The sequence below is a fragment of the Macrosteles quadrilineatus genome, unplaced genomic scaffold (assembly GCF_028750875.1).
Source record: "Macrosteles quadrilineatus isolate MER2022 unplaced genomic scaffold, UCM_ALF_1.0 Scaffold_2__2_contigs__length_208266976, whole genome shotgun sequence".
Taxonomy (NCBI): domain Eukaryota; kingdom Metazoa; phylum Arthropoda; class Insecta; order Hemiptera; family Cicadellidae; genus Macrosteles; species Macrosteles quadrilineatus.
In genome coordinates, this window is record NW_026542595.1 from 58,757,425 (window position 1) to 58,772,830 (window position 15,406).

The window sequence follows — 15,406 nt, forward strand, 5'->3', positions numbered from 1 at the left end:
AGAATTATTTAAATAGTTGATTGGGTTCTTCATTTATTATGAAATGTTCAAGGAGTATTCTATATCAGGAGATTGGGAAGCCAAACACTCAAGTCCCATTGCTAGTAGCCGCCAGCAGCCTTCCTTGTTCACCAAAAAGTCTGTAGGAGCGACACGAGTCAGACATCACTAAGTCCCAAAGTTAATGTATTTCCTGTGAAAATTGTGTGGACGTGTGTGATGTCCACATAAGCGACCAGGTCCACACAGTCTGGTCACATTCACACTCATGTCCCCACAGCTTATGCAGCACGAAAGCACAGGTGTAGTCCCTAGCTCTGTACACATCCAGACACACACGCACACACACACACACACACACACACACACACACACACACGCACACAAACACACACACACACACACAAATATATATATATATATAACATATAAATATATATATGAATTTGAACGGATGGTGTTTTTGGCCTCTAGGGACCTCAAAACGAAAAAAAATCGGTCCCGTGTCCAGGTCTTACCATGAGTACTACGGTAATAGCTTATTCCCTATATGGGAAATTCGCTAAAAGAAGGCATTTCTCTGTTATTATTTATCCATTCTTAACAAATAAGGTTTCATTGAAAACTACATTAAATTTACTAAATCTTTTTTCACTTGCAATTTTTTCGTTAAGTTAACGGTTTTCGAGAAATTTGGCATCAAATATTTTAAAGTACTTCCATTTTGAAACGATTAATGATTTTTTTGTATAGTTTTAAACAAAGATAATTGTTAATAAGATAACCGGTTTTGCAAAATCTCAACGCTGTATTCCAAACCGTTTAGGAGTTATCACGATTACTAGAAAAATACCGGTATGGATCATAAACATAAACAAATGACGTTATTGGCCCGAATCCTATACTAATATGTAGCATTGAACATATGTTTTGACAGTTTCATTTAAGCAATGTTAAATAATGTTTATTTTCGGCCTTCGGGCCAACACCGTCATTTGTTTATGTTTATGATCCATGCCGGTATTTTTCTAGTAATCGTGGGAGTTATTAATCTTTTGTAAAAAACACATAAATACCGACAGCCGGTAAACTAGGCACCGAGACCCATGTTCCTATGGTGAAATGTGTTTGTCTTGACCTCATAACTCATAACTCATTTATTAAACCAAAATAACAAATACAAAATTTGCATTGGTCATGTCAATTAATAGAACTAATATTAAAATAAACAATAGACAATGTTGCTTCAATAAAATAATACCAATTACTTCTTACAACAACAAAAAAACTAACTAACTAAACCCATCAGCGACACAATCTCGAACACTGTAGTAACCCTTGGCCAAGAGTATTTTTGATTTGCTTTTTAAAGCTGTTCAAGTCCGACTCCAGCTGAAGAGAGGGAGGGAGGAGATTGAAAAGTTTAATGCCATTGTAATGAAAGTGTCTCTTGAAAAATGTAGTTCAATGAGATGGCAATTTAAGATGAGAATTGTTACGAAGTGAATAGGAATGTGTAAGTGAAGATTGGTATTGGTGTAAGTTTTTTTTATGAGAATCAAAGTTTCCAAAATGTATATTGAGGGAAATGTTAAAATGTGTGATGAAAGAAAGTATTGCCTGCAAGATGTTCTTCTTTTCAAACCAAAGACTGCCCTAACTGCCCTCTTCTGGAGTCGGAAAAGGACCTAAGCAATAACGCTATATACATGTGTCCAGTGAGTTATATAGATTTATGTGTGTGTGTCCTTAAACGCGATACCTTGAGTAATTTTTGTCCGATTTTGATGAAATTTGGTTTAAAGGTGTAAGGCGGGATAAACTTGATTGAGTCCGCGAACCAGCATGATCGGACCATGGGAACGGGGTTTTACGGGGGTTTTATGGGGTAAAAATTGGGTTTTCTCATTTTTGACCCCTAAAACACAAAATTTTCCAATTTCTCTCTAGACCTTTTTAAAGAAATTAAAAACAAATAATGTAGTATACAAAAGTGTTTTTGTACGATTATTGTTAACGGAGAAATATCAAAAAATGTATAATTGAAAATTCCCATGTTATTCTTTTGGAGAATATTGTAAAATGTTATAGTTTGCTTGTATATGGATATATTTTTATCAAACTTAGCAATTTTATTTATTTTATACTAAGCTATTAATATTTTACTAGAAAACTCACTTTATTAGTTCCCTTGTTGCAGCAAACCTAGGTACTTGTTAAACCTAATGTTAAATAGATATAATTGAAAATCATTTCAGACGAATGGAAATTCGCTTAGTCGGCTGCGGTGGGGGTATTTTTTGTATACAATTTAATTCAAATTACCGTTTAAAATAATAGTTGTTAAGCACAGCAACGCGTGCCGGGTACTGCTAGTAATATTATAAGCATGTACTTCTTCATCTGTTAACCAATGCTCACTCAAACACATCAGGTAGGTGGTTCTCTGTAAATAGTGTGATTAAATTAATTTTAGACCTTATACATTGTACATTCAGGTAAGAGGTAAGAAACTCTTAAATTGCTACGTCTAGGTTTACATTTACCTTGAATGGGCGCGCTGCGGTTACCTTCAGTCTGTTCAATCCTTTCTGCAGACCTCTGATCCGCCTGAATAAAACACTCAGCTGCTTGACTAATTTCTAGATTATGATTAATTTTTTGGTACTCTGTCGCCACTCTCATGACAGAGAGGTGTTTTTTTTTTTTTAATGTTGTGTTGTAGGGAATAGTCGTATAGTCTAATCCCTATCCCCGGTCCCATCGTTGACGTCTTCTGCTTCTCCCAATTCTCCACGGTACCTATACCTTCCACAAAGATTCGTGGCGGCTGAGGGTTAAAAAAAAGGACGGTCGGGTAGTGTCCCGCCCCTAAATTAGCCCTCGCTTGGCTGCTCTGGGCTGGGTTTTGACCATGAGTCACCCACTGGGCTCAATGGATAGTTGGTAAAATTTGTGTATATCACCATGAAGTGTATTAAATAACGTCATTTTTGTAACCTGCATCAAATAACAAGAACATTGAGCCCAAACACGAAATAATTGCGATGATATTACATTTGATTTTAAAATAATAAACAGTTTGTTTTCAGAACAAGGCATATATTAAGGTCAATGTATTTACAATTTATTTAAACTACTGTTTACTAATTATTTACTATTTACAATTATGTTCAGAGAATATTGTCCAACTTAATAATATCACAATTATTTGTTATCACATTCAGCTCCTGCGTGAATTTGGACGACATTCCCTGAACATAATTGTAATCACTGTACTAAATAGTTAGAAATTGTAAACAGTAGTTTAAATAGTTTGTAAATACAGTAACTTTAAATATATACCATACCTTGTTCTGAAAATTGTATATTATTTTAAAACCAGCAAGTGTACACTTAATATCATCGCAATTGTTTCGTGTTTGGACTCAATGTTTTTGTTATTTGACGCAGGTTACAAAAATGACGTTATTTAATACACTTTGTGGTAATATACAAAAATTGTAACAACTATGCATTGAGCCCAGTGGGTGACTCATTGTCAAAACCCAGAGCAGCCGAGCGAGGGCTAATTTAGGGGCTGGGACACCACCCGACCGTCTTAAACCCTCAGCCGCCACTAATCTTTGCGGAAGGTACTTTCAGTTACTTACGGAAGTATAATCAGTACTTTCAGTGCAGTCGCAGTCTATGGTCTGTCGCTGTCCCAGTCGTAGTCATTGAGATGCCGCTCGTATTCGATTCGACGGAAAGACGGAATCAGTTACTGTATTTACCCCTCCTCCAGTCGCACTTCCTCCTCTAGTCTAGTGCTAGTGTCAGTGAATCCGTCACTGGCATTGTTTCTTTCTTAACGTTTTGTCGTCTGCCAACTCTTACGTTTCTAGTTTCTTCATTTCTTGAGAATATATACCCATCCAGTTCTATAGTTTTATCTCTTAATCAGGATTTTCCTTGTTTTACCAAAACCAAGGACTTAATTCTTGAGTTCAGCTAAACTCATTTATCTTTTTTCATTTATAATTTAGTTGGAAGTACAGTATTCTGTGTTTAACTCTCTTTCAATTGTTTAACTTACACATCGTCTGAGGAAGAGTAAACGAACCTCTGTGTGCATGGGGGCTGACGACGATAGTTTAGTTTTGAAATAAAGTGAGCGTAAATAATAGTCATCTTAGGCCTACTATTATGTTCAAGGAAGTTTAAGGCTCCAATATCCATCCATCCTCTATAAGTTTTCCGGGTAGCCGGGCTAAACTTATGTTTAGGCCCTAGCATACAAGTCAGGCCTATATTAAAATTCTTTGCGATAGCTATACGTAAGGCCAAGGTAGGGTATAGGCCTACCTATTCTACAATTTAAAGTCACAGACTTTTATTTGACTTTATACATTTCTGCCCCAATTCTACCGAGCCAATTCTTTAGAATTTCTTAACATGGGTGCATATTACAAGTGTGTTGTCATTTGTATTTACGTTTTTTACAACATTATATCATTTATAAGTGCAGAGAAAGAGCCTGTTGAGGATGAAATCATAAAAACGGACTCTATTACTCCATCACCTATGGTAAGTCTTGTATTTCCATTAGTTAAGCTATTAAGTTTTTAACTGACAGAACTTTGATAGGCAGGCTCCTCTGTGATAACAAATTTTTACTAGGCCTACTTCAAGCTATAAGTTAGGGTAGGCCCTAATTATTTAGTATGTCTAAAATGGGATATCATTTATTTATTTATTTATTTCCCAACGGTTTACACCAGTTTACAAGAATGTATACAATATTAAAAGATGGCAAAATCATGCAACAGTGAGTGGTAACAGCAAGAACATAATTAATGAACAAAAATTAACAAGTAACAAGTAAATAGATACTATATAATAACAATCTTGAATAAGCGTCTTATTATCAGCGTCTTATTATCTTAGTATCATGGGCCTAACCTAATTTTTAGATGTCTAGGCCTATGTACTTACAGTTTTTTCATGCTGAATCCAAAAATACAATCAGTCTTTGTCATTGTATAAGTTTTAAAACAATGGAATTTATTCCTCCTAAAATACAAGTAATTAGAAGCTATGCCACTACCACTTCCAATAATGAGACAATCGTCCTCATTTCAACCGTCAACGTCTGTTAACTAACGTACCACAGTGTATAATTTTATCTATCAGCAACTAATAAATGATATTACATGTGTAAGTTAATAAGGAGACCCCAACAATGAGAGATCCGAAGCTTAGTAACAATATTTTCTTATTTAATGAACGGTGAACGGTAAGCCCCGTTCACATGGGGCGAGTTTACAAGCTACACGCCGGCTTTTTTACACACAGCTAGTAAAATAGCTCAGTGTGAACGACGTACTCGCTCAAAAGCTGCTTGTTAAAAAGCTCTGGAAAAAGTTGACGCTGTCGCTACTTTACACGCCAACTCGCCAGCTTTTGAGCGAGTAGGCGTGTAAAGTAGCTCAGTGTGAACACAGTTGCTTGTGCTTGTGCGCTTGTTACTCAAAGATGTTGGAGGATTTGGTTCAAGCCAGCTACTGAGCGAGTGGAAAAAGCATCGTGTGAACGGCTACAAGCACACTCGCCAACTCGCCGGCGTCTTTCTACACGCCGGCGAGTTGGCTAGTGGCTAGTGGACAAGCTCCGTGTGAACGAATACAAGCACACTCGCCAACTCGCCGGCTTTTTACACGCTGGCGAGTAGCTTGTAAACTCGCCCCGTGTGAACGGGGCTTAGCAGTAAGACATGCTGCAGTAGAGAAGTTATTTTTGAAACCCTTTTTTATTAAATTAAGATCAGCTAATCTAATATAACCTAACCTAACCCAACCCAACCCAAATATTAATTTTTTAAATCACATTTTATGACAGAAAAGGCATGTGAGGAAGATAGGTCGGACTTAAAGCGGATTCGTGATTGCAGTTTATTAAGTCCTTTGAAGTAAGGTTATATTAGGTAGGCCTAAGTTAAAGTTTTGGTCATAATGAACCGACTCATTAATTTATGCTAACTTAACTTACTTTATGCTAGTGTTTTTGCCAATTGAAATAGTGGGTGAAAAACAATGAAATAACTTAACAATATCACAAATGCAAGAAGTTAATGAGTCTGTTCATTATAAACTAAACTTTAACTGCCTAACCTAACCTCACTTCAAAACACTTACCGTAATACAATCACGAATCCGCATATAAAACCCGACCTTCCTTCCCCGCATGCCTAAATAAGAGCTGATTATTTGGTTTCAAAACGAATTGATTTCATTCCGCATTAAGTCGAGTATAAAAAGCTGTTTGCTCTCCTCACTCAGTCCACATACGGACCCATCCAGACCACGCCATACCATCAGTAACGCTCAATGAACCTTAGATTCGTAATTTTAACCTTCGTTTTACGGCCACTTAGGAATCTCTCCAACAAAAAATGATTGCATTTTTGGAATCAGCGTGAAAATAACTGTAAGTAGATATCTAAAAATTACACGATATCCCATTGTAGACATATTAAAAAATTGCTGAAGTGAGGCCTAAAAGTTAATTTTTGGTTTGGATAGGCCTAAGTTAACACATTAGCTGCGGCACGTCGAATGGCAGGCGTATCCCCAGTGTGGCCCAGCCCGCAGCGTCCAGCAAACCTGATTGCCGCGTGTGATTGGCTTTCAATTTCGGTCTGACGAATAGCAAATAACGTGCGGTGTAATGTCCTGCTTTACGACGAGAGTCGACATAGTTCGCTAAACACCCACAGATAGCAGCACTGCTTGGAACGTAGCCGGTCCCATTGGAATTGTATTGTCAAATGGAGGGAAATAGACAGGACAAAAAGTTGATTTTTAAGCTTGCCAGATGGGGATTTTATGGGAAATTTACAACCAACCTACACCACAACAAAATGCAAGTCACACACTTCACACTAACATGGTATAGGTCCGCTTTCGAATGACGCTAGAGCAAAAACGAAGATATACAAAAGGCATTGCCGAGCATTCCCGATCAGGTACAGGGGTTGGGCACCGTACCTGATCGGGAACGGCCCCACTTAACGTGTTAAGTTTAGCTGTAGATTGAATCAAAATATTTTCATGTTTAATTAGGCTAAGTTATACGATGGATTCGGTTAACTTGTATAAGTTTTTCCAAATAATTGAAGGACTTAATCATAATTCTTTATTATTATCATTTTCATTCATTCAATTATTTAAGAATATAAGTTCAGTTATATTTAGACTTACGCTCCACATTCACTCGATTGAAATTTTTACTAAAACTATCGATAGCCTATGTCGATTGTTTCATTTTATTGTAAATCTCGCTATTAAGGAAGTAACAATTGTTATCAGCAGCATTTAGATTACATAGTGTATAATTAATACACTTATGTTTTCTAACATAACATAATGTTATGTTAATTTTAAATAACTAGTGTCCCTGTTGATCGAATTCGAGCAATTGCTAAGTATTACAGGCGTTATTTTAAAACGAATTTCAACCAAGTCAGCAAATATTTGTCGCAAACTGTTACATTAGCAAACTTATTGACTGTTTACAATTATTGACATATATGCTCTTCTTCTCACTTTTGATTTCTGACAACAGCTGGAGTTTCATAACAGTTTTTGTTTCCAATGTTAATCTTATGGAAAAATACGAAACTTTAAAGGGCTCCAGGGCCTTACTCTCTCATTATTTCCCTAAAAAAAAGTTTCCTGCACAACTTCACGTTACGCTCTTTCCAATGACACCAAAAACATGACAATCGGTTCAGTAGTTTCGGAGGAGTAATTGTCACAAAAAATCTGCTTGCGTATTAAATAAGAATAGATTTAAGTATATTTACAAATAAAAATACTCAGTGAAAGTAGAGTACCATAGTCTTTTTCAGGGTCAAAAGTGTAAAAAGCAACGGAAAATGAACAAACAGTCATAAATGAGAGCGAGGAAAGATAAGTTATAAATTGTGGGTTAATGTACACAACACAGGCATGTGGCAGCCAGCAGAAAAACTTTTCAGATGAACTTGTCAACATTTTGTTGGCAAAAGTTGGTCTGAAGAGCTCATGAAATTTTTGTTGTTGCCTAAATTTTAAATAATCTAAGAAAAGGAGACAGCAATGAGTATGAAACCTACCATTATACTGATGTTTGTTTGTCAGTGTGCAGTAAAATGCACATCAATAAAGTCCGGACAGTCAAAACATCTAAAATAAAATCATGAACACTTTAGAACTAATGTTGTGTCAGGACCAAATTTAAGTATCCTTGATAAAATTTATATTGACTATTCACACCTACCAATCAATTAAATTGTTTTTTTATAACCCATAACTTAAGTCTAAGGCCTGTAATCAAGATATTTGATGCTATATATTTTATCAAGCCACAATTCCAACTTTTACTAGCATATAAGTGGAGAGTTGTTTTTTAATGTCACTCTAACTTGGGTGTATTTTAAGTGTATTGGCGACGTCCTGTAATCCAGCTACTAGGAGGTCACGAATTTTGGATATATATAGGCATGCACTGTGGATACGATACTCCCTGGTGTTGTAACGGTGTCTTTTTATTTATTTTTGATTTATTATGTTATGTAGGCCCAATTCTTATTAATTTATTGAATTCTTATGATTAACACTTAGCTTAATCTTAGTGCCGCTTCCTGGGTCGAAGCTCCGTCCCTGGCGCCGCTTCGTCACGTCGCTAAGTTGGCTACTTAGTCTTGTTACTCGATCTCCGTCGTTGAAGTTGTAGTCCAGTTCAGTCGATCACCTGTCGTTGTAGTTGTGTTCCAATTCAATCGGTCACCTGTATCACCGGTGTCATCATCTTGTTTCTCGTCTCCGTCGTTGTAGTCTAGTACAGTTCAGTCGATCACCTGTAGGCCTATCTCCATCTTGTTCCTCGGCTTCACGATTACCTTCACCTCACAATAGTAGTTGTCAAGACTGGTAGTAACAATAAGACACGTTGTGTTGAGTTTATAATGTAGTATTTATTGTGTAAATAGTTTCCACAGGGCAACACGTCACTAACTAGGTCCTGATGATCCAAATTAATTAAATTAACATCCAGTGACTAACTCTATTACCGTCCACCCTCACTCAACACCGGGCTCCTCTCATCTCTCTTGTCTTAGGTCTTTTATCTCTCACCCCCACTCAATACGCTACTCCCCTGTATCCAGGCTTTGGACTCGTCCACTAGACATTTTGCCCCGTAGAGTGCTGCCCCTAGTGGCCGAGTTTTGAATTAAGTCGCATTGTAGAGCGCGCTATCAGCCATTCATGTAGTTAAGCGGTATTTTGATTTTTGATTCTAGTAAATAAGAAAAATAAGTCCTACCCGTTACAGTGTGGATTAACGTCCACGCTAGTGAGTACTACGACTATCCGCAGTAGGCCTACTATCCTGATGATTAGACCAATTTGTTAATACCAAGGTAAAAATGTGGTTCGGATTCCACTATAAACTGTAGGTCCCTTAGTTGCCTTAACTTGTATGGGCTATTAATTAACAGCTGTGTCTAAGGAATATGTCGGCCTTAGTCACTAACAAGACTACAAGATCGCACCACTCATCTCCATTCATACTTGGCTTAAAATACCTAATTTGTATGGTCGCCATTTCAAAGAAAAGTAAAAAGTATTAAAGTAAGAATTTAGATTTTACTCTCCTACTAAACAGCAATATTATCAAGATAGTATAATGTTGTCTTTCATCAATACTAACTTTTATTTTATCTGCCAATTTCATTTTATAGGTCCCCTGTTAAACTTTGTAGAGTGGGGCTACCTTTAAAATTGTAGTGTATTACAAATTTAATTTAAGTAGGTACGGTACACATCTACTTGATATTTGTTCCAACCTTATCCCCAGCCTATACGTTTGGCTGTTGCAACATGTTGGACAAGATTGCTGGTTGGCCAAAGAAATTGATACATATTTTAGTTTTTTTTTAGCCCAAAAGGAATTTAAGATCCCCCCCCCCCAAACACCTAACTTTTAACTTTTTTAGAAGACAAAAACTTGGATACTTTAGCCTAATTTCTTTTACTGGGTTTATCTTTTAATCTTTTTTGAGTTGCGGTATTAGAAAAATATTTAACTAACAAATGACAGTTTTAGTAAACTTACAGTACTTTGTCTTGTGGAGATTTGGGATCCCACTGGGTGAAAGCGTGTCATCATAGGCTTATTTACTATTTGCGTCACGTTAGATGGCTTTGATTTGAATACATGAGTTTAGTATGTTCATGACATCCTTCACCTATCTTCAATTTAATTTACTGTCTGTTCTTTAACCCCCTTTTCCTCTCTCCCAATCTTATTGTCACACAGCGAATTTTCATTTGTAATTTTTACTTTCTCCCTCTATACATAGTATATGGAGAAAGTATTGTTTTTGGAAAAATTTTGGAGTTTTTGGGTGGATATCCGTTTTGGCTCCCTCTGAACCCAAAAAATTGGTTTTCGAAGTGATGTCTGTGTGTGTCTGTGTGTATGGATGTGTACCGATTTTGATGAAATATGGTATGTAGGTAGGGTTTACCAAAACCCCCCCTACCCCCCCCTTACCCTCTTATTTAAGGTACCCTTTTATTTATCATTGTGGCTGGATCCATGGTATCTCCAGGTGTGTTTAGATTTAAAAAAATTGATTTTTAATGGTGATTTTCCCATGAATAAATAATAATTTAATATTACCTTCTTCCGTTCAAATTGATTGTAGTTATTTACGATGAATTTACGAGTTATTTCCCATTAAACCCATAAAATAACAGAAAATTGTATTTTCTATAAAATGGCCCAAACTGTTTTGATACAAATTTAGTTTATTGTAGCCCTTTAATTTCCGAAGAAAATGGTAGAACTCATATTGCTGTAAAAATTACGGTCCAAAAGTTATTGTAAATTAGGCCTAACTGATGTTATTTTCCCATAAAAACCCCATAAAATAAGAGGAAATTGTATTTTTGAAAAAAAAACAACTGGTTTTGATTGAAATTATTATGTGATGGTCCTTATAGTTCTTAACAATTTAGGGCAACCCCTATTGCTGTGAAAATTACGGTTTAAAAATTATTGCACCTTTTGTGATTTTACCTATTAAATATCATTAGTTACTCTCGTCGCTTATCCATGATAAAGGTTGTTGACAAGCTAATGGGAGAAAGTATCCGTCAGATTGCTGCTACCGTTTATTTTCATTTTGTTCTATTTACAATTTGTTTGACAAGCTGCATACTGTAAAAATAATCTTTTGTTACCCTACATATAATTTTTGTACAACTTTATTAAGTATTTTATGGTGTCACTTGTCTCAATTCCTTGTATTAACTTGAAAGTGTTGAATCCATAGATCTGGTTTGACAGCCATCCATCAGTTCCTCAACAATAAACTTCTACTTGAATTGATGAGACCTGATCAATAGTAGGGCATTATTGGCAGTCTGACAATAAAGAATTCAAAGCTGAGCCATTTATCTTTGCAAATAACAAAAAGTTATGTTCCATGTGTAAATTGATAATTAGATATTTATTATATTGTATTTATTATATTCAACCAGTATACTACTTATTTTTGCTAATAGTAGGCAAAACATGTATTGAATTAAACAACTTGAATTATTGAGTCAGTGATGTTGAATCCGTCTCATATGAAATGAAACAAAAAAAGTGCTTTATTGTTACCAAACTACAAATAGTAGACCTCCATAAATGTACGAAATACACAAAACTAAAGTTAACATAAAATAACATACTGCTTAACAATACCTAACACTTATTAAACATTTGTCAATGTTGACTGTCTATTTGGTTGGCAACATAAATATTTTCTCATTAACAAAACAATTACAACTGTACAGTAATATAAGAACAAAGAAGAAATCATTTACACTTTTGACTTCATTATTCAAAAAATTTTTTAAAACTTAACTATTTGACATCCATCTTATAATCGACTCTATAATATCAAATGAATAACTTAGTGAAGAAGTAGGTTTAAAGACAGATGGTTTTAATTAAATTCCAAACACTTTTTCTCACATTTTTTTACAATCTAAAAATATTTATTCAAGGCTTTACAGACAACTTTGGGAGGATTCACTTGAAGTTCGGTGGTGATGAATACTGCAGACACCTATTAAATAAGTTTTAGCTACTACAAAAAGTCCCTACCTAAAAGTTTATCCCGGGTAAGAACCTGACCCAGCTATCTCTGTTCATTGGTTTTTGAATTAAAGACACCGGCCTTAAAAATCTGCTTGTCTTAACCAGGATCAAGTAATTAACAAAGCTACAAAAACAATCATACCCATTCCACCTTTATAGCTTTTTCTTACTTGGGTTGGAATATGCCCAATTGTGTCCTCTTCTACCAAAATGTTGTAACTTGATAACATTAAAAGAACCATAATACTCATGATGATACACAACATGTCATAAGTTTACAAGTGTTTTTCACATGTAATTCAAAAGATTTAGCAATATTTACTTGTTACCAAATTTTTAAATAAAAAATGTCTTGTAAAAAAGTGGAAAATTACTGTTTTTAATCAAATTTACAAAAAAATGTACAAAAACAAAAAAAAAATTTGTTGCAGTGGGGGTATTTATAATTGAGTAGGTATACTGTAAGTTGTAGAGAACATGACAAATAGGCCTACTGAATTGTAATAAAACTCCCTTACAAATTAAATCAATTTATTGTTAGTTTTCATTATACCACTTAGATATCAAATTAATAAGACCATTAACTCTTCAGTAATCCTTGTTGTGCTGATAAGCCTCAAGATAGGTGGTTAAAAAGCCTTCACTTCAGTTAGCTTTCTTTTGTCTGATGTGGACTTAGTTGTGTCTAGTGTCCTCCCTTGCTGGCAGAACATTTCACCTGCTTACTGCATAATCAGCCGCTTTCAACATGAATGACACTATTGTAAGTTGTCTTTTGTTTAGTATCTAAACGAAAAATAAGTAAACTGTTGTCGTTTGCTTGTTTATGAACATATTTCGATCAAAATTAGAAAATGCATTTATTTCATAATAAACTATTACCATAAAAAATGTATCCTCCCTGTTGCAGCAAACCTAAGTACTCGTTAAACTTATACTATTTAATACTAGGCCTAATAGGGAATAAATGTGATATTTTTAAAGGAACATTATATTTAGTGTAAATCCAATCAGGCAAATAGAAATTCGCTTACTCTGCAGGTTTGCTGCAGCGAGGTATTTACTACTTATACTATAAACCTTGGCAAGCTGACATTGCATAACATAGAAAATTGTTCCTTTTACATCAAAACTAACTCAACTCCCATTCATAACCTTCCTTTAGTTATCCTTTTGTATGTCTGTATTATTCAGTTTGGATTATTTTAAATGTTAATCATTTTTATGTCAGCTCTTGAAACTTGTTGGCAATATTTGAAACCACTTGGATTAAAAACACAGAGAATACATTTACAGTATATGTTCTCTACGATTTAAGTGAGAAATGTATCTGATTTCTTTAGGTATATCCAGAAACAATTTTGAAGAAGGTTGTCTTGGGTAGGCCTACAGCAAAAATGAATTCCACACACTATTTGTAAGTCCTTTAGCTATCCAGTGTTAACATTCTATCTTGAACTCTTGTTGCTTCCTATTACTGGATGGGTCTCCAAAACTCTGAACTGGATTTCCCAGTCCAGTCTTATTCAGAAGAATCAGTTCCTTAATGCTACTCGGTGTAATCATGTGTGTTGGATGAGTTTTTAACTACACCACTAACTCTTTTCTTCTGGGATGCAGTAGATAGTACATTTTTGATGGCCAGACAATATTTCAGTCGCGCAAGCTAGCTTTGAAAAGGTTGCCAGTTTGATCATTTTGGTGGACCAAGTTTTCCTTGATCATTGAACATAAGATAAATTATCCTGGCTGAAGAACAGCTGGTCGACACAAAGCTACTACACAAGGCATTTCTCTAATTTTAAAATCATACTTCACTCATATTTTGGTCCAAGTTCGCCCAGTTGTATCCCCATCTCAATCGGTAACATAAAGTACGGTAACATGATAATAATTTCTGGATCATTTAATTCTCACATGACATCTGATGTGGGTTGTTTTATGTTTCAGTCAGCAGTTGAGCTGCCAACGCTGGAGCAGCCGTCAGAGATCACTCTTCCAGGCTTCATTCATGCCTTCGTCGCATCACTGTCCGTCATTATTGTCTCTGAGATCGGAGACAAAACCTTCTTCATAGCTGCCATTATGGCAATGAAGCACTCGAGACTGACTGTGTTTTTGGGAGCGATATCGGCCCTTGTTCTCATGACCATCCTATCAGGTAAGACCTTGATACCATAGCTAGAATTTAAAATAGTAAGTGAAGAAATCTAAGCATGTGGGATCAGTGAGAATAAGGGTTATTGTGTGTTGAGTTGGGGTTGGTGTGTTTTTGGGGTTGATTTCACACAAGATAATTTTTTACCTTTCAATCCTCGCCCTCCCCCCACCTTGCTATGGGATCAATCATTTTGTCACTTTTTCCTTTTCACATATTTTTACTTCTCTGTTTAAAAGTGTCTGATCAGTTGGTTACAGTTCAACTATCAGCCTATATAGACAATAGACAATAGACAATAGACAAATTCTTTATTCCTTCAACAATATACACATATTGTAATAGACATCGTCAAACTTAACAAGCAATAACAAAATATCAAGGCAACAAATATTTGTTCTGTCAAAAGATACATATAATACATAAATAAATGTCACAAAAATGCAATATCTAATCTGTCTACAATAAGGTCATCTTAACTATGCAACAAAAACTCATATTTCATAAATTCATCTATGTCATAAAAAGGATTTTTTACTAGCCAGGAATACAATACTTTTGCAAATTTTCTTTCTGATAAATTCAGCCAGGCTTTTGGTAACTTGCTAAAGAACTTAAGACCTAAATAACTATGGTAACTCTTTGTATATACTATAACCATTTCATTGAAATCCTAAAGGGTGTTTTATTTACTTTCTTTACATGTCCATGTAATAAGGGAGAAAGACATCTTTACTAAATACAGTGTACATTTTAACTTCATTTGACATTTTCTGGATCTGAGATCTTATATTACAGAACTAGAACACGAAGAATGTGGCTTATTTATTTGTGGCATAGTACTTCTATTAAACTACACTTAGTATGTTTGGATGTAAAAAAAAAAACATATTTTGCATTTATGTTCATACCTCAAGGAAGGAAACTATCTATTACATAAGTTAGTGTTACAACATCACCACTCAACAAACTGTACTAGTACCTGCTGGACCACTTGACACATGTCCTGAACCAATGAACTTTTCCAATTCAGAGACCAAAATGTCTGAAACACTGGTCACTGTTATT

At 35.2% G+C, this 15,406-nt stretch overlaps 1 protein-coding gene across 3 annotated transcripts in view; it reads left to right on the forward strand.

Annotated features, from left to right (window-relative positions):
• The first annotated feature begins 3,805 nt into the window (after positions 1-3,805).
• LOC128985777 (transmembrane protein 165) overlaps positions 3,806-15,406 on the forward strand; it is a 56,312-nt gene continuing 44,711 nt past the window's right edge. The window contains exons 1-2 of one of the 3 annotated variants that reach the window (XM_054405645.1): positions 3,806-4,569; positions 14,131-14,341. In XM_054405645.1, the coding sequence (XP_054261620.1) occupies positions 4,438-4,569; positions 14,131-14,341 (343 nt within the window). In that variant the 5' untranslated portion in view covers positions 3,806-4,437. Of the gene's footprint in view, positions 4,570-12,849; positions 12,944-14,130; positions 14,342-15,406 lie in introns of those variants that run through there. The other 2 variants (XM_054405646.1, XM_054405647.1) reach the window with 2 other exon arrangements.